Source organism: Hypanus sabinus, chromosome 9, assembly GCF_030144855.1.
Source record: "Hypanus sabinus isolate sHypSab1 chromosome 9, sHypSab1.hap1, whole genome shotgun sequence".
In the NCBI taxonomy this organism is placed as follows: domain Eukaryota; kingdom Metazoa; phylum Chordata; class Chondrichthyes; order Myliobatiformes; family Dasyatidae; genus Hypanus; species Hypanus sabinus.
This window is the reverse complement of record NC_082714.1, coordinates 89,780,138-89,805,101: the sequence shown is the minus strand read 5'-3', so window position 1 is coordinate 89,805,101 and position 24,964 is coordinate 89,780,138. Positions and strand designations below refer to the sequence as shown.

The 24,964-nt window shown below is 51.7% G+C and overlaps 1 protein-coding gene across 3 annotated transcripts in view; it reads left to right on the top strand.

Moving 5' to 3' along the window:
- The first annotated feature begins 2,172 nt into the window (after positions 1–2,172).
- The window catches only part of LOC132399601 (thrombospondin-3-like), a 112,132-nt gene continuing 89,340 nt past the window's right edge, over positions 2,173–24,964 (top strand). For 2 of the 3 annotated variants that reach the window (XM_059980131.1, XM_059980129.1), the window contains exons 1-5: positions 4,755–4,914; positions 5,795–6,001; positions 13,097–13,350; positions 15,265–15,367; positions 16,747–16,953. In XM_059980131.1, the coding sequence (XP_059836114.1) occupies positions 4,839–4,914; positions 5,795–6,001; positions 13,097–13,350; positions 15,265–15,367; positions 16,747–16,953 (847 nt within the window). In that variant the 5' untranslated portion in view covers positions 4,755–4,838. Of the gene's footprint in view, positions 2,275–4,754; positions 4,915–5,794; positions 6,002–13,096; positions 13,351–15,264; positions 15,368–16,746; positions 16,954–24,964 lie in introns of those variants that run through there. The other variant, XM_059980130.1, reaches the window with a different exon arrangement.

Here is a 24,964-nt window from a genome sequence, read left to right as displayed (position 1 = left end):
CTTTTGCAAAGATCTGCCAGAAAGAAGCAAAGGCCAAGATATATTTAATGTTTTGATTTCATCTCTGGAAACAGAAGGTCTGCCTTGGAGGAACTGTGTTGGCATCTGCGTTGCTTTGGCTTATGATTTTAAGTAATTTTATGATTCAACATTGTCAATAAATTTTCATGATGTAAATAGCGTTAATTAAAATCATTTTACAACCTTCATTTAATTTAAATCTACCAAGCCTACCTTTAGAAGAAATAAACCCCATTTTGGCTGAAGCCAGTTATTTAACAGGAACTTATTATGTTTGCCTTATGAGGTTTTAAAAATTTATGAAAGGGAAAGAAATAGATTAATTTCAAGATAAGTACACTAAGCTTAACTACCTGTTTACTTTTCAAGAAAGGTTGGCTAAAAATTGATTCTGTACTCTAAAGAGCATTGACAATTATTTTTGGATCATTATATCTACAATTTACTGATCACGTTTAACATCCTGTGAGCTATAGATATAATAATTTTTAAGCGGGGTTCTCTGAGACCTGAAAATTATTTCAAGGGTTCCTCCAAGGCAAAAAGCTTGAGAAAGGCTGTATTAGACCATATTAGACGTAGGACCAAAATCAGGCCATTCGGCCCGTTGATTCTGCTCGCCATTCCATCGTGGATGATTTATTCTCCCTCTCAAACTTATTCTCCTGCCTTCTCCCCGTAACTTTGATGTCCTAATTAATCAACCTCTGCTTTAAATATACTCAACACCTCAGCCTTCACAGCCATCTGTAGTAATGAATTCCACTGATTCAGCACCCTTCTCTGTTGTAAATGGGCATTCGTCTGTTCTGAGGCTGTGCCCTCTGGTCCGAGACTCCCCCTCTATAGAAAACATCCACTCTATCTCGGCCTTTCAGTATTGGATAGTTTCAATGAGATCCCCCCTATTCTTCTAAATTCCAGTGAGTACAGACCCAGAGCCATCAAACATTCCTCATAAAGGGACCCAATTATATTGGTGTAAAACTGGTATGATTCTGGAAGCGTCTTTGTTCTGCATTTTTGAATAAGATCTATCTCATTGGTCGATTCTTATTTATAAATCTGGATGGAATTTACCATGATGGGCGTCATCTTTTTTAGCGTCTTAATCTCCGAGTTATTTTCTCTCTCTCTTTGCTCAGCAGGCCTCTATCAGTGTCCACTTCAATTTTTCTTGTTGTGAAGCAACAAGTTTTGTGCCTTGTTCCTGACTTCTGAAAGAATGTTGGCTGAAAACATCAGAATCCAACATCATTCTTCTTGAACATGCTTGACCAAGAGACAGCACCTTCTTTGGCATTGACCAGTCATAGGATTGTGTGATCTGGGAGTGAGTGCCCTGCAGTTATTCTGGGATCTAATGATCCAAGTATGAAAATCCTGGGTTTGATTTGGGAGTGAGTGATCCAGATTAGACCAAAGACCATAGATCATAAGACATAGGAGTAGAAATAGGCCATTCAGCCCATCGTCTGCTCTGCCATTTCTTCATCGTCTCAACCCCATTCTCATGCCTTCTCCCCTTTACCTTTCATGCCCTGATTAATCAAGAATCTCTGCTTCAAATATACCTAATGACTTGACTTCCACAGGTATCTGTGACAATGAATTCCACAGATTCATCACCTGGCTAAAGAAATTCCTCCTCATCTCTGTTCTAAATGGATGCCCCTCTATTCTGAGGCTGTGCCCTGTGGTCCTAGACTCTCCACTCTAGGAATCATCTTCCCATGTCCACCCTATCTCGGCCTTTCAATACTCGATAGGTTTCAGTGAGATCCCCCCTCATTCTTCTAAACTCCAGTGAGTACAGGACCAGAGTCATCAAACACCACTCAGACATTAACACTTCCATTTCTGGAATCATTCTTTTGAGCCTCCTCTAGACTCTCTCCAAAGCCAGAACCTACCTTCTTAATGGGCTCCACACCCCACTAAAGCCTCAGCATCACATTCTTGCTCATCCACTCGAAATGAATGCTAACGTTGCATTTACTTTCCTCACCCTGCAAGCTAACCCTCTGGGATTCACAAGTCCCTTTGTATCTCTGATCTCTGAAGTTTAGAAAATAGTCTATGCCCTTATTCCTTTCAGTGCATGACCATGCAGTTCCTTCCCTACATTATATTCCATCTGCCACTTCTTTGTTCAAGTTTATTGTCATCTACAGGCAAATGAAACAATGTTCCTCTGGACCACGGTGTGCCCACAAAACCTACAACCTGAGGGAAGAAGCTGTTACCCAATCTGTAAGTCCTAGTCCTGATGCTCCTGTACCTCCTTCTTGACGGTAGTGTGTCAGATAGTTTATGGGATGGGTGGTAGGGATCCTCAACAATGCTTCAGGCCCTTCGAGTCCAGGCAAATGTCATAAACCCATTCTCCCAATTTGTCTAGGTCCTTCTGCAGGCTCCCTGCTTTCTCAACGCTGCCTACCCCTCCATCTCAAACTTGACCATTAACTCCAGCATCCTAATCATTGACTTATAACGTGAAAAGAAGTGGACCCAACAGTGACCCCTATGGAACGCCATTAGTCACCAGTAGCCAACCAGAAAAGGCCCCCTTTATTCCCACTTTTTGCCTCCAGCCAGTCTGCCAACCTTTTATTCAAAGTTCAAAGTGAATTTAGACCATATATAAGTGATAGGAACAGAATTTGGCTGATAAGTTTGCTCTGCCATTTTATCATGGCTGATCCATTTTCACCCTCAACCCCATATTCTCACCTGCTCCCTGTATCCTTTTAATCCTGACTCATCAAGAACGTATCGAACCACCTGAAATACACCCAACGACCCGGCCTCCACAGCCGCCCATGGCAAAGAATTCCATAGATTCACCACCCTCTGGCTAAAGAAATTCCTCAAATTCTCTGTTCTAAATGGACATCCCTCTATTCTGAGCTGGTCCTAAACACCCTCAGAACAGGAAACATCCTCTCCACATCCATTCTATCAAGCCCTTTCAACATTTGATATGTTTCAATAAGATCACCCCTCATTCTTCTAAATTCCAGTGAGAACATGTGCAGAGCCATCAAACACTCCTCAGATGATAACCCCGTCGTTCCTGGAATCATGCTCGTGAACCCTCTCCAACGTCAACACGTTTTCTAAGAGGCCCAAACCTACTCACGATGCTCCAAGTGAGACCTCGCCAGTGCCTTATAAAGTCTCTGTCCTACATCTTTGTTTTTATATTCTAGTCCTCTTAAATTGAATACTAACATTGCATTTGCCTTCCTCACCACCGACTCTACCTGCAAGTTAACCTTTTGGGGAAGTTAACTTACACAAGGACTCCCAAGACCCCTTGCATCTTACACTTTTGAATTTGCTGCACGTTTAGAAGCTGGTCTATGCTTTTCGTTCCTTCTCCCAAAGTGAATGGCCACACACTTCCTGGTACGGTTTTCCATCTGCCACTTCTCTACCCATTCTCCCAATCTGTCCAAGTCCTTCTGCAGACTCCCTGCTTCCTCCACACTACCTGCCCCTCCACCTGTCTTCGTATTGTTCACAAACTCGGCCACAACACCATCAATTTCATCATCCAAATCATTGACATACAATGTGAAACCGATCCCTGTGGAACACCACTAGTCACCGGCAGCCAACCAGGAAAGGGCTCCCTTTATTCCCACTCTTTACCTCCTGCCAAACAGCCACTGCTTATCCCTGCTAGAATCTTCACTGTAACACCGGGAGCTCTCATTTTGTTAAGTAGCTTCACGTGTGGCATCTTGTCAAAGGCCTTCTGAAAATTCAAGTACACTTTGTCTATCCTGCTTGTTATTTCCTCAAAGAGTTCCAACAGATTAGTCAGGCCAGATTTTCCCTTAAGGTAACCACACTGACTTTGGCCCATTTTATCATGTGCCTCCTAGGAACCCTGAGACCTCATCCTTAATAATCGGACTCCAGCATCTTCCCAAACACTATCAGGATAACTGGCCTATATTTTCCTTCCTTCTGCCTCCCTCCCTTCCTGAAGAGAGGCAGAGTGACACTTGCAATTTCCCACTCCCCTGGAACCATGTTAGAATGTGGCAATTCTTGAAAGATCACTGCCAATGACTCTACCGTCTCCCCAGCCACCTATTTCAGAACCCTGGGGTCCAGGTAACTTACCCAACTCCAGACCTTTCAGCCTCCCAAGCATAGTGTTAGCAACTGCACTCAGCTGTGCTCCCGGACTTCCAGTACACAGTCTCACCGCACAGCGTCTCTAGTTGTACAGCAGCTGACCCATCCTCACCCTGGCAAGTGTTGGTGTACTGAAGCATCCGTACTTTGATAAATTTATTATCAAGTAAACCCTGAGATTCATTTTCTTGAGGGCATTCTCAAAGAATCCAAAACCCTCAATAGAATCAATGAAACACCACACCCAACAACCAGTGTGGAAAAGACAACAAACTGAAAATGCAAGAATAAAGCAGTGATAGTACTAACTAAACAAGTAGTGAATATCGAGAACATGAGATGAAGAGTCCTTGAGAGTGAGTGAGTCCATGGGTTGTGGGACCAGTTCAGTGATGGGGTCCCTTCTGGTTCGAGAGCCTGGTGGTTGAGGGGCAATGCCCTGGTACTGCGGGTCCTGAGGCTCCTGGAGGTGTATCGTGGATTAACTGGGATTGGTCCCAGGACCCTCCTCCAGCGGGGCGGCCTCCGCTCCGGACACCGCCCCGGGCTCTGATTGACAGGGCTCCGCGCCGAGGGCGGAATCTACAAAAAAGCCAGAGAGCGGCGGGCAGAGGGGCCAGAGTCGGGGAGTGAAGCCGCTGCTCTTGCTGTGTGACCGCCGGCCCATGGCTCCCGCTCCCCCTTTATTGCCCGTGTGTCTCCTGGCTCTCCTCGCGGTGGCGGCCGCCCGGCAATGGCAGGGTGAGTGAAGCGGGGGGCTGTGGACAGAGGGTGGGAAAGTTTTCCTGAACTTTGGGAAAAGTTTCTACTCGAAGACGAGGGGAGTATCCCCCCCTCCCACCCCGCGGACCCGCGATCCGCTCAGTCCCGAGAAAATGTGGGGACTCCTCGGTACCTTTTGAACCGAGGGGGCATCACAGGCTATACCTGTGGAGGGGGCAGAGCCGGGTCTACGGGGCAATGCCAGGAGGGCACGGGAAGTGGCAAGGGGCACTGCGGGTTGGTAGCGGGTGCAGTGAGGGGTCAGACAGTTGTAGGGGTTAAGGGCCTTGACAAGAGAGAAAGGGGTATTGTAGGGGTCAAGAGGTGACGAGAGGGCATGGAGGAAGTGATAGGGTGCTGGAAGTGGCAAAGGTCAAGGGGCACGGGGTGCAGTGAGAGGGCGTGGGATGTTGCGGGGGGGTTCGTGGGGCGTGACAAGAGGGCAAGGGAGGAGGTGAGAGGTCTTGGGGAAGTGGCAAAGGTCACAGGCACGCGTAAGGTCAGGGGCAGTGGCCGTGGGAAGTGACAAAGGTCAAGGGACACAGCATGATGGTAGAATTCACAGAGCACAAAGGTCTGAGAGGGCACAGAAAAAGGCGAGGGTCAAGGGTTACGGGGAGGCGGGGGTTGGTTTTGTGGGCACTGCCAGGGAAGCAGAGGCTGAATGGTGAGGGCGCAGGGGTCAGGATAAAATTCAGGATCATGACCCCCGCCGGACTTGTCCCTTCAACCACTGCTGTTGAAGACGTACTCCTTTTAAACGTTGCCCCCCACCTCTCACACCCTCGAGATTCCGTTTGAGATCGCCACCCGCCTGTCTCTGACTGTTGTCTCCGTTTCCCCCCACCCCTCCCGGCAGTGATCGATTTCATGTCGGTGCGCAACGTGATGGAGGAGGCGGCGATGGTGGAGAAGCTGGCCACGGAGATCCTGACGGTGGACGAGCTCTCTCTGCTGTTCACGTTTAACCTGCCACCCGCACATCAAGTAAGTCTGCTGGGTTTCTACGCCAAGGACGATGGCTCCCAGTACCTGGAGGTGACAGTGATGGGAAAGACGGACAGAGGTAGGCACAGATGTACGACGGGGTTTCCAGAGTGTTGTGAAATGGTTAAAAAGGTGTAAATAGACCAACTACTGTTAAATTGAGTAACAAATTAGGTATTTAACTGAAATACAGGACAAGTTAGAACTACCAGTACTACCACAGCATTATAAAGCTGGGTATTAGTACTGCTTGCTGGTGGGAAATAAAGCCAAGAAACCAACTAAATACTTCACTCATTACCCTTTTCCTACTAAACAATCGCTGCAATCAGTCGACCATAGCTTCCCTGTACGACCTGGCATTTTTGCGGTGGGAGCTGAAGTCTCGAAGGTGCAGGACGGCTGTGGCGTGGTGTGGGCTGGAGAGCGGGGGATGAGCGGATGGGAAGGGGCAGGACGGCTGTGGCGTGGTGTGGGCTGGAGAGCGGGGGATGAGCGGATGGGAAGGGGCAGGACGGCTGTGGCGTGGTGTGGGCTGGAGAGCGGGGGATGAGCGGATGGGAAGGGGCAGGACGGCTGTGGCGTGGTGTGGGCTGGAGAGCGGGGGATGAGCGGATGGGAAGGGGCAGGACGGCTGTGGCGTGGTGTGGGCTGGAGAGCGGGGGATGAGCGGATGGGAAGGGGCAGGACGGCTGTGGCGTGGTGTGGGCTGGAGAGCGGGGGATGAGCGGATGGGAAGGTGCAGGACGGCTGTGGCGTGGTGTGGGCTGGAGAGCGGGGGATGAGCGGATGGGAAGGTGCAGGACGGCTGTGGCGTGGTGTGGGCTGGAGAGCGGGGGATGAGCGGATGGGAAGGTGCAGGACGGCTGTGGCGTGGTGTGGGCTGGAGAGCGGGGGATGAGCGGATGGGAAGGTGCAGGACGGCTGTGGCGTGGTGTGGGCTGGAGAGCGGGGGATGAGCGGATGGGAAGGTGCAGGACGGCTGTGGCGTGGTGTGGGCTGGAGAGCGGGGGATGAGCGGATGGGAAGGTGCAGGACGGCTGTGGCGTGGTGTGGGCTGGAGAGCGGGGGATGAGCGGATGGGAAGGTGCAGGACGGCTGTGGCGTGGTGTGGGCTGGAGAGCGGGGGATGAGCGGATGGGAAGGTGCAGGACGGCTGTGGCGTGGTGTGGGCTGGAGAGCGGGGGATGAGCGGATGGGAAGGGGCAGGACGGCTGTGGCGTGGTGTGGGCTGGAGAGCGGGGGATGAGCGGATGGGAAGGTGCAGGACGGCTGTGGCGTGGTGTGGGCTGGAGAGCGGGGGATGAGCGGATGGGAAGGGGCAGGACGGCTGTGGCGTGGTGTGGGCTGGAGAGCGGGGGATGAGCAGATGTCCGGCCATTTCTGGAATGAAAGTGAAGGCTCCTCGATTCGGCAGAGCCCGAGTGCGAGAAAAGACCCGAGCTTTGACTGGCTCGAAGAATGAGCCGCATTGGAAAGGTGGGGTACAGGCCGAATTGAGATGACGGGGCACCGGCCTGAGAGCAAATCGAAGTGGCAGAGTCTGGGTCCGTGAGCAAGGTCTGGACGATTTTAAGCACTGGACAGGGTGCCAGGACCAGAGGCGAGGCATGGGCCAGTTCCAGTCACTGCTCCACTAGGTTTACTTGTCTCTGCGATGAATGTCAACTCGTTACCCTATGAGGTTTGCTCGTCTGCTCGGCTGTGGCTCTGGCTGTGGCCTGCCACTGTGAACTCACTGCGTGCGTTTTCCTTATGTTTTCTCTGCGTGTTTGACGATCTTCTTTTGTGTTAATGGGTTCTATTGGGTCTCTTTGCTTTGCTTTGCCTGTAAAGAGATGGATTTGTATAAAGTATACATACTTTCATAATAAATGTTCTTTGACTTGACTTATTTAGTTCCTAATAGTTATTGACGGAGGAATTCACCCAGTGTACGTTGCCGTGTTCTTTTGATTGATTGTAAATGAACAAAATCAGCGCAGAATTGGACAGCCTTCAAACAGTGCTTTCAACTACTGTATCCTCAAATCTTCATCTTTATCGTCACATTCAAGATGATTGCTGATACCTTCAAATTCTAACTTGTTAAAGTAGTGGAATAGTTTCATTTTTACTCCCTGCCGTTTCTGGCATGTCCAAGCCTGAATGCTTGAAACCAGTGAGCAAAGCTGTTCTGAATTGTCTTGCTGCTTACCTCTTGCCAACTAACAGTGACAAAAATCACTGTTTGTTCTCGGCTGGAGCGTCTGAACGGCCACACAAGTTCATGTGACTGACACTAGTTAGAAACTGTTTGGCAACAATCTCCTGTTCCAGTTAAGTGGCATAGTGTCCCAATTGACCAGAATCCGTTGTACAGGCAGTCCCCGGGTTACGTATGAGTTATGTTCCTGAGTCCGTCTTTAAGTCAGATTTGTACGTACGTCGGAGCAAGTACATCTAGTATTATTTAGCATCAGGCAAACGTTTGTCTTAGTATATAGTATATATTTTAACCTTCTATGCATATAAAACACTTAAGCAACATATATATTCCAATAATTAAACTACTGCGTTGCTTAGTAATAATTGTAGTTTTCATCGGGGCAGGGCCTTTCAAATGCTCCATTATTCTCACTTTATCCTTTATCCTTTAAAATTGTTCCGATCGTTGATCGACTGTAGCCTAACGCTTTTCCAATGACCGATGGCGTTTCACCTCTTTCCAAATGCTTTATTTTCAATCGTGATCACTTCCCATCAATGGAACAGAAACACTGCGGGTGGTGAGTCCCGAGCTGTGCCGGCTCCCGAGGTCCGCTGGGTCCTAAGGACCACCACACAACGTCAATGGAACAGAAACACTGCGGGTGGTGGGTCCCGAGCTGTGCCAGCTCCCGAGGTCCGCTGGGTCCTAAGGACCACCGCACAACGTCAATGGAACAGAAACACTGCGGGTGGTGGGTCCCGAGCTGTGCCGGCTCCCGAGGTCCGCTGGGTCCTAAGGAACACCGCACTGAGACAGGTTAAATGGGACAAGTGGGGGCTATGCTGGGTTTGGGTATTTGATCCTCTACAACATAGGTGTCAAACTCAAGGCCCGCAGGCCATATCCGGCCCGGCGTACAATTATATCCGGCCTGCGAGATCATTTTAGATAGATCTATTATTTTAATTATTAATGGCTCAGCGATATGAAGCCTATGATTGTAAGTTAATACCAATCATAAAAATAATGCTTGGTCAGCAGTCTTCTTCATAAAAAACGGAATTTGTGAAGTTAAACACTTTGTAGTTACAACAGAGACTGAGACACATGAGAGCAGGCTGAGAAAACGGAGGCAATGAAAGCTGCGTTCGCACGCACCCGACTGATCCGGCCCGCATGAAGCTGCATTTTGCCCAATCCGGCCCATGACCTAAAATGAGTTTGACACCCCTGCTCTACAATATTCCACGTGGGAATTTAAACTGGAGGTGGCAGTGTTTTTTTTAAAGCGGTCGAGTTGCAAGCTCGAAATCAACCTGGCATGGATGGTACGGGAGTCACTGGATCAATATCAACCCGGCACAGGAGTGGTCTGTCACTGGATTGAACTCGCGAACCTCCATTCTCCAGCCCAGCACTGATCTCACTGCGCCACCAGCCAACTGGAACGGGGGGGCGTGGTCAGGGTGAATCTTACTAAGAACAATTTAAGCCAAATACAAAGTTAAACACTCAACACAGTGTCAACGGCAACAACTTAAAATGGTGGACGGCATTCTCCTTCCTCGGTTCATAAGTAAGAGTTGTCCGTAAGTCGGATGTTCGTAAATCGGGGACTGCCTGTACTACCTTAGTATCTCAGGTTAATTGGGGCAACCTTTAAAAAAACAATTGAGAAACTAGCTGGGATACCCTTCACTTATTTGGGACACCATGCCGCTTAATTGGGACAGGGGATTGTTGCCAAACAGTTCAGTCACGTGTTTTTGTGTGGCTATTAAGACATTACACTGCTTAGAACAAACAGGTTTTAGATAGTGTCATTTACGATGTATTCAAAAGGCAGTGATGTTTGTCACTGATAGTTGGCAAGAGATAAGTAGCAAGACAATTCAGAACAGTTTTACTCACTGGGGTTTCAAGCATTCAGGCTTGGAGATGCCAGAAACAGCTGGGAGTGAAAATGAAACAATTCCACTCCTTTGACAAGTTAGAAACGACAGAGAATTTGAAGGTATCGACAATCACCTTGAATGTTACAATGAAAATGAAGATTCTTGTTCTTTCAGGCATTTACAGGGAAACAAAGAAGTGTAATAGAATTTACAAAAAAACCTCTGCAGAAACAAAGACGGAGAAGTAACCAATGTGCAAAAGAAGACAAATATAAAAAAAATACTGAGCTTGAGTCGTAAAGAGTCTTTGAAAACGAGTTGTGAGTGTGATTATAACATTGGTTCAGCAAGAATGAATTGTTACACAGAGAGTGCAGTGCAAGTGGACATTAAGGTGCAAGGATCACGGCAAGTTAGATCGAGAGCGAAAACAGTCGAACTGTACCCAGCCTCTCTTCTCCTACCGATAGAAAATGTAGAATTCTGAAAACATGTTCTGCCAGGCTTAAGGTCATATTGTATCCCGCTGTTATCAGGTTCTCGAACGAACCTCTCATACGCTGGAAGGTGAACTCCAGATTCTGACCTTTCCACTTTGTCCACCTGCACCCCACTTCCTCTGTAATTGTAACACTACCACACAGTGAATATGTGGCTGCCTGCTGCTGTAGCCCAAACACTTCCAGGTTTGATATGCTCTTTTACATGCCGCTGTTGTAACATGTGGCTATATGAATTACAGTCACCTTGAACCTGTCTGGCCATTCTCCAATGACCTCTCTCATTGGCAAGGCACTTTTGCCCATAGAACTGCCGCTCACTGGATGTTTTTTGTTTTTCACACCACTCTCTGTAAACTCTAGAGATGTTGTGCGTGAAAATCCCAGGAGATCAGCAGTTTCTGAGATACTCAAACCACCCCGTCCGGCACCAACAATCATCCCACAGTCAAAGTCACGGAGATCACATTTGTTCCCCATCCTGATGTTTGGTCTGAACAATAGCTGAACCTCTTGACCACATCTGTATGTTTTTATGAATTGAGTTGCTGCCACGTGATTGGCTGATCAGATATTTGTCTTATCGATCTGGTGCACCTGATAAAATGGCCCCTGAGTGTAGACTCCGCACTTCCTTTCTCTACTACCCCGGTGTACTTGTGTACGGAAAGCTCTGTATGGATGGCACACAGACAAAGGTTTGTACTGTGTTGTGGTACACATAACAAACAGAAACAATTTTCCCGGTTCAGAGCCCAATCACAGGCAGATATTAATTTTCATACAGGCAATACTGTTCAAATTCCTTTATGATGGGGTAAAGTGCAAACAGGAAAATAACCAAAAAAAGTGAAAATAAAAGGCAAAAAGATGTTTGTTAAAAGCAAGGTTAGATATGTTTTGAGCTGGTGTTTACTGAGTCTGTGTCCCTTATAATTTTAGGTATTGAATTCCACAGTTTAGGAGTGTAGTTCAAAAGAGCTGACCTGCCAATTATCTTTTGAGGGAGTTTGTTTAAATTTGAGAGACCAACAGGAGGAGACCTGAGAGCTTGTGTGGGATTGGCATGGATTAGATGGGCCAAAGGGCCTGTTTCTATGCTGTACTTTTCTACGACTATTATAAAACAAAAGCGATGCTGTGATGTACTCCAGTCCCAGACCAGTGAGAGCTTTAAAGACAAGAAAGAGAACTTCCCAATTAATTCTACAAGATACAGGATGCCAGTGGAGATGGGAGTGGTAAACTCCCACATCCTGGTTCACTCTCGCTGTTCTGGGTATCCTGACCAGGGTCAGCCTTGTGCAGGGTTGGTTTACAATGTCCCGTTGCTATTCCAGAACTCATGTTGGGAATTCCTGGTGGGATGGGGTGGGGAGGAGAAGTTATGAAAGTTGTGGGGGAGGAGTTGGAAATGGGTGAGGAGGTGGGAAGGGGCGGATTCCTTGGGAAGTTTGGGTGAGGTGAGAAGTTTGGTGGGTGTGTTGGGAGCAGGAGTGAGGGGGATAGGAAGGGGGTGAGATGGTGGTTGGTTTAATGTTGTCACATGTACCGAGGTGCGGAGAAAAGTTTTGTTTGCACGGCACCCAGAACGATCGTATAATTACATTGAGGTCGTATGGGGCTGCCTGGGTGCTAGTGTGGCAGTTACAATGACCCAGTTACAGCTTGGGGATGGGGCACTCTGGAGTTGAGAGGTCAAATCCAATTGGCGTCTGTAAGGAGTTTGTACGTTCTCCCCGTGACCGCCTGTGTTTTCTCTGGAAGCTCCTGTTACCTCCCCCTGTACCGGCCAGTGGGTTAACTGGTCACTGTGAATTGTCCCGTGATTAGGCTGGGGTGAAACATACGGGTTGCTGGGCGGTGAGGCTTGTTGGGCTGAACGGGCCTGTTCCGCGCTGTATCGCTAAATCAATAAATAACGTGCAAAGAAAAAGCAACAACAGAACGCAGAATAATATGTTACCATCACAGTGCAGGTAGACAATTAGATGAGGTAGATTGAGAGAGCAAGGGTTCATCTTATTGCACAAGAGGTCTGATAACAGCAGGGGAGAAACTGTCTTTGAACCTGGTGGTACGTGCTCTCAGATTTGTATCTTCTGTCAGAGGGGACCAGCGATAAAATCCATGGTTGCAGGAGTCTTTGATTATGTTGGCTACAGACCATACTGCTCGGGGACTTTTGTGACTGAATGTCTTTCGTGTGTGCTGTGTGCTGTTGGCACTGTGCTTTGCACCTTGGCCCCAGAGGAACGCCGTCTCCTTTGGCGATATCCGTGTGTGCGGTTGAATGACAAGTAAATTTGGATTTGAACTTCCTCAATGGAGCGGGAAGTGTGGACAGTCAATAAGGGATGCCTGATTTGCGTGCTGGACTGGGCTGGGTTTTCATCTGTTCCTTCCAGCTGTGTGCCTGCTAGGCTGTGAACACTCCCAGTTAGGGTGCTTTCTATGGAGCTTTTATTGGTGAGGGCCAATGGGAACGTGCTGAATTTCCTGTTGGAAGTGGTGTGGGAAGGGCAAAGCTGGTTAGGAGGACACTTGGTAAAGAGGAGCGGGAAGCACTAATTGTCACGTTCTCCCAGTTCTTGTCCAGTACCTGAGGGAAGACGGGAGGACCCAGTCCGTGAGCCTACGGAACGCAGAGCTGGCCGACGGGAAGAGCCACTCTGTCATCCTGAGGTTCACGGGGCTGCAGAGCGGCCGGATCTCCGTGGAGCTGCACGTCGACTGCCGACTGGTGGACTCCAGCTCGCACCTGCCCGCCATGGACACGATTCCCCCTGAGACGGCCGACGTCGTCCAGGTGCGAGTGGACGAGGCGTTCGAACAGCTCCAGGTGAGGTCGGTCTCCATCTCTGGGGAGGAAGGTAGATATTACCCGCTGCTTTAAGCAGAAATGTGTACTCTTGCATCATGACCTTCCATCTCTTGTGTTGGTGCCAAACACCAGCCTCCCCTCCCTGCCAACCTACACTCGAAGTTCAAGGTAAACTTATTATCAAAGTACACAATGTCTCCGTTCCGGCCCAATGAGCATCCTACCGATTTAACCCTAGTCTAATCACAGGACAATTTGCAATGACCAGTTAACCTACTGACCAACAATTTGGTCTGCGGGAGGAAACGCACACATTTCACGGGGGGGGGGGGGGGGGAACGTACAGACTCCTTAAAGGTGGCACTAGAATTGAACCCCAAATTCTTGAACACCCCGAGCTGTAGTAACGCCACACCAGCCGCTGGACTCCCGTCGTAGGGTCCTTGAAAGCGCGTGGAATCAGAGCAGGCTTGAGATGAGCGAGGTTATCCACACCGGTTCAGGAGTCTGATAGCTGAAGGGTGGTAACGGCTGTGAGCCACAAGCAAATTTTCATCTGCCTGCAGTATTAATGCACGTAGGTTCCCAAAGCTTCTGTGCTCTCCATTGGACTGAATGCCTGCCATTGGCACTGGGAATAAACTGGATATTCCGCCTTTGCAGCCAGGTCTAGAGCATGGAGCTCCTCCTCCAACCATACTGGAGGTAGCGGCTTCCCCACAGGGGCTGCAGCCGCCCATGAATGTGGCCCATGTCCACCAGCTGCTAAAGGAGGCCAGGAGTCTCCAACAGCAACATCCTGCAGAGTTTAAAAACAAAAGGCCTGTTATTTCTCACAGTGTCGGAGTCTTGACATGCCTCTTTGGGCCTTCCCAGATTGGACTCGGGAACTCGGGCCTGCCTGGAGCAGCAGTTGGTGTTTAACCGCTCACCCTATTTTCCACCCGACCTCCCTGCTGAAAAACCACAAGCCGCAGGTGCTGGAAATCCAGAGCAGCATGCAAAAATCATCCGAGTACTTTCCGAAGACTCCAAAACCTTCCCGGGATGGGGGTGACTAGAACTGCACACCGTAGCTTCAAATGTGCCCTAACCAAGGCGTTCTGTATTCTGCAGCATGACCTACTCTTGCACACAACACCACGACTGCGTAGGGCGAGTATGCTGTACATACCAAGAAGATGACAGTTTTCCATGTTGTGGGAATCCAGGCATGTGAAGAATGTGGCAGGAGCACAGCTCCCTGTCCCCTGGCTGACTCACACTGTCAGAGCTCGGGAACCAGGATTCCCTGGGGATCTGCAAGCTGTGTGTCCCAGGATCAAAGTTCAAAGTAAATGTGCGCACCGTGGTTAACGCGATGTTCTTGTGTCTCGGAGCGTTCCGGAGTTCACGGTTAGGTTCCGGTACCATTTGGAAGGAGCCTGCACACGTCCTCCCCGTGCAAGGTGTGCGGTTTCCCCGGGCGCCCTGGTATTCCCCCTCACGCACACACACACACAGTTCAAAGGCATCCTGGGAAGGTTAACCGGTCGTTGTAAAGTGTCCCGTGATTAGGTTAGGGTTAGTCGGGGTTGTGAGGTTGATGGGGCGGCACGGCTGGAAGGGTTAACTGTGGGCTGCGTCCTTAAATAAATAGATTTATTATGGAAGTACGAGTACGTCACAATATGCTACCCTGAGGTCGATTTTCTTGCATGCATTCATCGTGGATACAAAGACTTACAAACAGAAAAAATGAAAATCTACGCACAAAGATAGACTAAAAGCCAATGTGCAAAAGAAGACAAAATGCGCAAATACTTAAAAAAAATAACTAGGTAATAACGATTACTGAGAGAATGAGTTGTAGCCTGCAGTCGCTGAGCCGCACAATGTGTCCATGGGGTTGTGGCTCTTCCTTTCACTGACCGGTGTCTTGCTTCTCTTTAGGGCTCCCTGGAGGAGTTGAGGGTGGCCCTCGGAGGGACTCTGGGCCAGGTCGGAGCCCTGCAGGGTTGCCCGCTTCAGGGGGACATCACACCGAAGAGTAAGGGTATGGATTTAAGAAGCAGCTTTGTGACCCGCTGATCTATCACCCCGTGTATGTCAAACCCACGAGCACCATTTCTTCCCCGACCCTCCTCATTCTCAAGAGTCAGTCAAAACCTGATGCGGCCGCCCGGATCAGAGAGCTGGGGCTTTTCTCTTTGGAGCGAAGGAGGATGAGAGGCGACTTGATAGAGGTGTACAAGGTGAAGGATAGCCAGAGGCTTTTGCCCAATACAAGGGGCATAACTTTAAGCTGATTGTAGGACAATATAGGGAGGTTATTTTTATAGAGGGAGTGGTGGGTGTGTGGGGTGATACATTAGGGACATTTAAAAGACTTAGACAAGTGGATGAAAGAAAAGTGGAGGGTCATGTGGGAGGGAAGAGTTAGATTGATCTTCAAATGGGTTCAAAGGTCAGCACAGCATCGTGGGCTTGCAGGTGCTGTCCTGTCGTAAAGTCTCCTGCGGAATGAGCCCCTTTAAGCTGGCCGGTACTGGCGTCAGCACTGGACTTTGAGGCGAATGGTGGCTGGCTTTCTTTCATCCCTACATTCCATAACCATCCCGAACGTATCTGCCTCTACTGCTGCCCCTGACCCCTGGCAGCTGGAGCTGAGCTATGCTTGCTCCATCGACCCTGTTGTACTGGATCCACTTTGGGCAGTCTCTGCTTTTGATGGGCTGAATGGCCTAACTCTGCTGCTCTGTCTTGTGGTCTTGTACTCTGTTTGAATGCGACACCCTCCCACGCTCAGTCGTAGAGGACGACAGCTCGGAAACAGGCCCTTCGGCCCCTGGTGTGTCTCACCTTAACCTACCACGCCTAGTTCTAGACTCGCCCAACCCCAGTGGAAAAGCATGCTTGCATTTGCCCTTTTGAAACCCCTCACGGTTTTGTATACATAACCCTATCTGTGACTTACTTAAGCCCGTCACCCCCGCAGAGGCACAGGCCGCTGTCAGAGCTCGCAAGATGCTCTGTTCTGGGCTGCTAGAAGGTTGATCGGCCCTGCAACTTCCACGTTCACCACGCAGCCTCATTCCTCTTCTAGACAAAGGTCCTTTCTCTGCCAGAGTTTCTGCAGCTCTGGGGCTTTAAGGTTGTTAGCCCCATGTCCAACTCCCCCTCCTTTCTCAGCCGGGCTTGGGGTCATCCCTAGTAGAGTTACCATTTGATCAAGACCATGTCCAACTTTCTCAGCCGGGCTTGGGGCTACCCACGGCGGAGTTAACCCTATCTATACTCCTCATCATTTTGTATTCTCAGCCGTATCTTTGCCCCTCATGACCTTGCACACAGAGAAGTTGTAGTAGATCACTTGTTAAGATCTTGTTTCTGATCCTCAGCTTCTGACCATCACTTCCGTCTCTCTCCTGGCAGTCATTGATTTCGTAGCTGCGCGCCGGCTGGTGCGAGAGGCATCGGCGCTCAAGGAGCTGGCCGCAGCGACCGCGTCGGTGAGCGAGCTCTCGCTGCTGTCGGTGTTCAGCCTCCCGCCTGGTCAGAGTGGCGTCCTGCTGGGCGTCTACGACAAGAGCAACAGCTCGCGATACCTGGAGGTGTCTGTGAAGGGAAAGGTGAACAGAGGTAGGGGTCAGGTAACTGTTCTGTCAAGAGGGGGTGGTGGGGGAGGTTCTCAGCCCGATTGGTAGTCAGTGACTTGCTGTGGTCCTTGTTGCCTAGACTGTTGCTCTCTCAGATCTCGTCTCAGGGTATGAGGCCCTTTGTTGGTCGGATATGGTGTCTGAACAGTCTATGTGATATGCAAGTCAGGCCAGTACCCAGCAGGCTCCCTCATCCACGCAGCTGATGAATCCAGAGGAATGGCAGAGACTGATTCAGTTTGGCACCAGTCAGCGTTGAACTTGACATAGGATGGCCTTAGGGACTCCAGCTCCGGATTTTTCCCTCGGGGTTTCCCCCCCCCGGACCCTTCCTCATGAGTTGGTGTGGCATAAGGCAGCGGAGGTTTCAGATCAGAGTTTTCCTTCTTCGAATGAGCTTCCGAGCACGGCCGACGAGCCCCGTGTACGCAAGCGAATAAATGGCACGAAAGCTCGCTTTTTGCAGCAACACGGTACAAAACAAAGATAAATTAATGCAAACTTAAATGAATGTAAATTAAACATAATTTAGACGTGCACAAAATAGATAACAAATATAGCATCTTTACAACGAACTAATTGGAACCTGTACGTTTTTGGAATGAGGGAGGAACAGGAGCATCTGGGGGGAAATCCACAGTCACGGGGAGAACGTACAAACCCCTTTCAGATGGTGGCAGATTGCTGGTGCTGCCATGGAGAGGGAGTGAAGGGGGAGAGAGACTCGTTGGTTCGAGGACCTGATGGCAGTGGGGTGGCTGGTTCTTGAAGGCCCTACCTGAGGGCCTCATCGAGAAGAGGGCACAGCCCAGATGCTGGGGGGTCCCTGATGATGGATGTTGCCTTCCTGGGGACCTAAGTGTCCCTTGATGATGTACCCAGGATGGAACAGGCTGGGTCCCACCCCTCTCCGTTACCTGTTGTGTTCCTGTATACTGGAGTTTGCATACGAGAGCGTGACCGGGGATATAACACGGGGTATATTGCCTAGTACGATATATCTGACTGGGAATATTTTGGGTGGAGGATGATTGGTTCCTGATTAACTAGCATATCAAAGGTTACAGGGGGAAAGGGAGGAGAGTGGGGATGGGGGTAATTAAATTGGCCACAATCGAATGGTGATGGGCTGATGGGACTGATTCTGCTCCTATGTCTAATGGGATGCAGCCAGTCAGAATACTTTCCACTGTACATTGGCAGAAGTTTCTCCAAGTCTTTGATGGTGTGCTGAATCTCGTTAAACTAGTAAGAAAGCGAGGAGGCTGGCATGCCTTCTCCGTCTCTGTGCTGGGCCCCCAAGGTGCTGAGACAAAGGAAGATGCCCACCCGTCTATCGCAGAACCTTCCAGGAGGACCAGTCCCCATGATACAGAAGGGCAGGTGGGGCACAGGGTGGTGAGTTGGATGGAGTGGACAGTGGTGGTGAGTACAGGGTGAGTTGGATGGAGTGGACAGTGGTAGTGGGCACAGGTTGAATTGGATGGAGTGGACAGTGGTAGTGGGCACAGGGTGAATTGGATGGAGTGGACAGTGGTAGTGGGTACAGGGTGAGTTGGATGGAGTGGACAGTGGTAGTGGGCACAGGGTGAGTTGGATGGAGTGGACAGTGGTGGTGGGCACAGGGTGAGTTGGATGGAGTGGACAGTGGTGGTGGGTACAGGGTGAGTTGGATGGAGTGGACAGTGTAGTGGGCACAGGGTGAGTTGGATGGAGTGGACAGTGGTGGTGGGCACAGGGTGAGTTGGATGGAGTGGACAGTGGTGGTGGGTACAGGGTGAGTTGGATGGAGTGGACAGTGGTGGTGGGCACAGGGTGAGTTGGATGGAGTGGACAGTGTAGTGGGCACAGGGTGAGTTGGATGGAGTGGACAGTGAAGTGGGCACAGGGTGAGATGGATGGAGTGGACAGTGATGGTGGGCACAGGGTGAGTTGGATGGAGTGGACAGTGGTGGTGGGTACAGGGTGGTGAGTTGGATGGAGTGGACAGTGGTGGTGGGCACAGGGTGGTGAGTTGGATGGAGAGGACAGTGGTGGTGGGCACAGGGTGGTGAGTTGGATGGAGTGGACAGTGGTGGTGAGTTGGATGGAGTGGACAGTGGTGGTGGGTACAGGGTGAGTTGGATGGAGTTGTCAGTGGTGGTGGGCACAGGGTGAGTTGGATGGAGTGCACAGTGGTGGTGGGCACAGGTTGAGTTGGATGGAGTGGACAGTGGTGGTGGGCACAGGGTGGTGAGTTGGATGGAGTGGACAGTGGTGGTGGGCACAGGGTGAATTGGATGGAGTGGACAGTGGTGGTGGGTACAGGGTGGTGAGTTGGATGGAGTGGACAGTGGTGGTGGGCACAGGGTGAGTTGGATGGAGTGGACAGTGGTGGTGGGTACAGGGTGAGTTGGATGGAGTGGACAGTGGTGGTGGGTACAGGGTGGTGAGTTGGATGGAGAGGACAGTGGTGGTGGGCACAGGGTGGTGAGTTGGATGGAGTGGACAGTGGTGGTGGGTACAGGGTGAGTTGGGTGGAGTGGACAGTGGTGGTGGGTACAGGGTGAGTTGGATGGAGTGGACAGTGGTGGTGGGCACAGGGTGAGTTGGATGGAGTGCACAGTGGTGGTGGGCACAGGGTGAGTTGGATGGAGTGGACAGTGGTGGTAGACACAGGGTGGTGAGTTGGATGGAGTGGACAGTGGTAGTGGGTACAGGGTGGTGAGTTGGATGGAGTGGACAGTGGTGGTGGGTACAGGGTGAGTTGGATGAAGTGGACAGTGGTGGTGGGCACAGGGTGGTGAGTTGGATGGAGTGGACAGTGGTGGTGAGTTGGATGGAGTGGACAGTGGTGGTGGGTACAGGGTGAGTTGGATGGAGTGGACAGTGGTGGTGGGCACAGGGTGGTGAGTTGGATGGAGTGGACAGTGGTGGTGAGTTGGATGGAGTGGACAGTGGTGGTGGGTACAGGGTGAGTTGGATGGAGTGGACAGTGGTAGTGGGTACAGGGTGAGTTGGATGGAGTGGACAGTGGTAGTGGGTACAGGGTGAGTTGGATGGAGTGGACAGTGGTGGTGGGTACAGGGTGAGTTGGATGGAGTGGACAGTGGTGGTGGGTACAGGGTGGTGAGTTGGATGGAGTGGACAGTGGTGGTGGGTACAGGGTGAGTTGGGTGGAGTGGACAGTGGTGGTGGGTACAGGGTGAGTTGGATGGAGTGGACAGTGGTAGTGGGTACAGGGTGGTGAGTTGGATGGAGTGGACAGTGTAGTGGGTACAGGGTGAGTTGGATGCAGTGGACAGTGGTGGTGAGTTGGATGGAGTGGACAGTGGTGGTGGGTACAGGGTGAGTTGGATGAAGTGGACAGTGGTGGTGGGCACAGGGTGGTGAGTTGGATGGAGTGGACAGTGGTGGTGAGTTGGATGGAGTGGACAGTGGTGGTGGGTACAGGGTGAGTTGGATGGAGTGGACAGTGGTGGTGAGTTGGATGGAGTGGACAGTGGTGGTGAGTTGGATGGAGTGGACAGTGGTGGTGGGTACAGGGTGAGTTGGATGGAGTGGACAGTGGTGGTGGGTACAGGGTGGTGAGTTGGATGGAGTGGACAGTGGTGGTGGGTACAGGGTGAGTTGGGTGGAGTGGACAGTGGTGGTGGGTACAGGGTGAGTTGGATGGAGTGGACAGTGGTGGTGGGCACAGGGTGAGTTGGATGGAGTGCACAGTGGTGGTGGGCACAGGTTGAGTTGGATGGAGTGGACAGTGGTGGTGGGCATAGGGTGGTGAGTTGGATGGAGTGGACAGTGGTGGTGGGCACAGGGTGAATTGGATGGAGTGGACAGTGGTGGTGGGTACAGGGTGGTGAGTTGGATGGAGTGGACAGTGGTGGTGGGCACAGGGTGAGTTGGATGGAGTGGACAGTGGTGGTGGGTACAGGGTGAGTTGGATGGAGTGGACAATGATGGTGGGTACAGGGTGAGTTGGATGGAGTGCACAGTGGTGGTGGGCACAGGTTGAGTTGGATGGAGTGGACAGTGGTGGTGGGCACAGGGTGGTGAGTTGGATGGAGTGGACAGTGGTGGTGGGCACAGGGTGAATTGGATGGAGTGGACAGTGGTGGTGGGTACAGGGTGGTGAGTTGGATGGAGTGGACAGTGGTGGTGGGCACAGGGTGAGTTGGATGGAGTGGACAGTGGTGGTGGGTACAGGGTGAGTTGGATGGAGTGGACAGTGGTGGTGGGTACAGGGTGGTGAGTTGGATGGAGAGGACAGTGGTGGTGGGCACAGGGTGGTGAGTTGGATGGAGTGGACAGTGGTGGTGGGTACAGGGTGAGTTGGGTGGAGTGGACAGTGGTGGTGGGTACAGGGTGAGTTGGATGGAGTGGACAGTGGTGGTGGGCACAGGGTGAGTTGGATGGAGTGCACAGTGGTGGTGGGCACAGGGTGAGTTGGATGGAGTGGACAGTGGTGGTAGACACAGGGTGGTGAGTTGGATGGAGTGGACAGTGGTAGTGGGTACAGGGTGGTGAGTTGGATGGAGTGGACAGTGGTGGTGGGTACAGGGTGAGTTGGATGAAGTGGACAGTGGTGGTGGGCACAGGGTGGTGAGTTGGATGGAGTGGACAGTGGTGGTGAGTTGGATGGAGTGGACAGTGGTGGTGGGTACAGGGTGAGTTGGATGGAGTGGACAGTGGTGGTGGGCACAGGGTGGTGAGTTGGATGGAGTGGACAGTGGTGGTGAGTTGGATGGAGTGGACAGTGGTGGTGGGTACAGGGTGAGTTGGATGGAGTGGACAGTGGTAGTGGGTACAGGGTGAGTTGGATGGAGTGGACAGTGGTAGTGGGTACAGGGTGAGTTGGATGGAGTGGACAGTGGTGGTGGGTACAGGGTGAGTTGGATGGAGTGGACAGTGGTGGTGGGTACAGGGTGGTGAGTTGGATGGAGTGGACAGTGGTGGTGGGTACAGGGTGAGTTGGGTGGAGTGGACAGTGGTGGTGGGTACAGGGTGAGTTGGATGGAGTGGACAGTGGTAGTGGGTACAGGGTGGTGAGTTGGATGGAGTGGACAGTGTAGTGGGTACAGGGTGAGTTGGATGCAGTGGACAGTGGTGGTGAGTTGGATGGAGTGGACAGTGGTGGTGGGTACAGGGTGAGTTGGATGAAGTGGACAGTGGTGGTGGGCACAGGGTGGTGAGTTGGATGGAGTGGACAGTGGTGGTGAGTTGGATGGAGTGGACAGTGGTGGTGGGTACAGGGTGAGTTGGATGGAGTGGACAGTGGTGGTGAGTTGGATGGAGTGGACAGTGGTGGTGAGTTGGATGGAGTGGACAGTGGTGGTGGGTACAGGGTGAGTTGGATGGAGTGGACAGTGGTGGTGGGTACAGGGTGGTGAGTTGGATGGAGTGGACAGTGGTGGTGGGTACAGGGTGAGTTGGGTGGAGTGGACAGTGGTGGTGGGTACAGGGTGAGTTGGATGGAGTGGACAGTGGTGGTGGGCACAGGGTGAGTTGGATGGAGTGCACAGTGGTGGTGGGCACAGGTTGAGTTGGATGGAGTGGACAGTGGTGGTGGGCATAGGGTGGTGAGTTGGATGGAGTGGACAGTGGTGGTGGGCACAGGGTGAATTGGATGGAGTGGACAGTGGTGGTGGGTACAGGGTGGTGAGTTGGATGGAGTGGACAGTGGTGGTGGGCACAGGGTGAGTTGGATGGAGTGGACAGTGGTGGTGGGTACAGGGTGAGTTGGATGGAGTGGACAATGATGGTGGGTACAGGGTGAGTTGGATGGAGTGGACAGTGGTGGTGGGTACAGGATGAGTTGGATGGAGTGGACAGTGGTGGTGGGCACAGGGTGGTGAGTTGGATGGAGTGGACAGTGGTGGTGGGTACAGGGTGAGTTGGATGGAGTGGACAGTGGTGGTGGGTACAGGGTGAGTTGGATGGAGTGGACAGTGGTGGTGGGCACAGGTTGAGTTGGATGGAGTGGACAGTGGTGGTGGGCACAGGGTGGTGAGTTGGATGGAGTGGACAGTGGTGGTGAGTTGGATGGAGTGGACAGTGGTGGTGGGTACAGGGTGAGTTGGATGGAGTGGACAGTGGTGGTGGGTACAGGGTGAGTTGGATGGAGTGGACAGTGGTGGTGGGTACAGGGTGAGTTGGATGGAGTGCACAGTGGTGGTGGGCACAGGTTGAGTTGGATGGAGTGGACAGTGGTGGTGGGCACAGGGTGGTGAGTTGGATGGAGTGGACAGTGGTGGTGGGCACAGGGTGAATTGGATGGAGTGGACAGTGGTGGTGGGTACAGGGTGGTGAGTTGGATGGAGTGGACAGTGGTAGTGGGCACAGGGTGAGTTGGATGGAGTGGACAGTGGTGGTGGGTACAGGGTGAGTTGGATGGAGTGGACAATGATGGTGGGTACGGTGAGTTGGATGGAGTGGACAGTGGTGGTGGGTACAGGGTGAGTTGGATGGAGTGGACAGTGGTGGTAGACACAGGGTGGTGAGTTGGATGGAGTGGACAGTGGTGGTGAGTTGGATGGAGTGGACAGTGGTGGTGGGTACAGGGTGAGTTGGATGAAGTGGACAGTGGTGGTGGGCACAGGGTGGTGAGTTGGATGGAGTGGACAGTGGTGGTGAGTTGGATGGAGTGGACAGTGGTGGTGGGTACAGGGTGAGTTGGATGGAGTGGACAGTGGTAGTGGGTACAGGGTGAGTTGGATGGAGTGGACAGTGGTGGTGGGTACAGGGTGAGTTGGATGGAGTGGACAGTGGTGGTGGGTACAGGGTGAGTTGGATGGAGTGGACAGTGGTAGTGGGTACAGGGTGAGTTGGATGGAGTGGACAGTGGTGGTGGGTACAGGGTGAGTTGGATGGAGTGGACAGTGGTGGTGAGTTGGATGGAGTGGACAGTGGTGGTGGGTACAGGGTGAGTTGGATGGAGTGGACAGTGGTGGTGGGTACAGGGTGGTGAGTTGGATGGAGTGGACAGTGGTGGTGGGTACAGGGTGAGTTGGATGGAGTGGACAGTGGTGGTGGGCACAGGGTGAGTTGGATGGAGTGCACAGTGGTGGTGGGCACAGGTTGAGTTGGATGGAGTGGACAGTGGTGGTGGGTACAGGGTGAGTTGGATGGAGTGGACAGTGGTGGTGGGTACAGGGTGAATTGGATGGAGTGGACAGTGGTGGTGGGTACAGGGTGGTGAGTTGGATGGAGTGGACAGTGGTGGTGGGCACAGGGTGAGTTGGATGGAGTGGACAGTGGTGGTGGGTACAGGGTGAGTTGGATGGAGTGGACAATGATGGTGGGTACAGGGTGAGTTGGATGGAGTGGACAGTGGTAGTGGGTACAGGGTGAGTTGGATGGAGTGGACAGTGGTGGTGGGTACAGGGTGAGTTGGATGGAGTGGACAGTGGTGGTGGGTACAGGGTGAGTTGGATGGAGTGGACAGTGGTGGTGGGCACAGGTTGAGTTGGATGGAGTGGACAGTGGTGGTGGGCACAGGGTGGTGAGTTGGATGGAGTGGACAGTGGTGGTGAGTTGGATGGAGTGGACAGTGGTGGTGGGTACAGGGTGAGTTGGATGGAGTGGACAGTGGTGGTGGGTACAGGGTGAGTTGGATGGAGTGGACAGTGGTGGTGGGCACAGGGTGGTGAGTTGGATGGAGAGGACAGTGGTGGTGGGCACAGGGTGGTGAGTTGGATGGAGTGGACAGTGGTGGTGGGTACAGGGTGAGTTGGATGGAGTGGACAGTGGTGGTGGGTGCAGGGTGAGTTGGATGGAGTGGACAGTGGTGGTGGGCACAGGGTGAGTTGGATGGAGTGCACAGTGGTGGTGGGCACAGGTTGAGTTGGATGGAGTGGACAGTGGTGGTGGGCACAGGGTGGTGAGTTGGATGGAGTGGACAGTGGTGGTGGGCACAGGGTGAGTTGGATGGAGTGGACAGTGGTGGTGGGCACAGGGTGAGTTGGATGGAGTGGACAGTGGTAGTGGGTACAGGGAGAGTTGGATGGAATGGACAG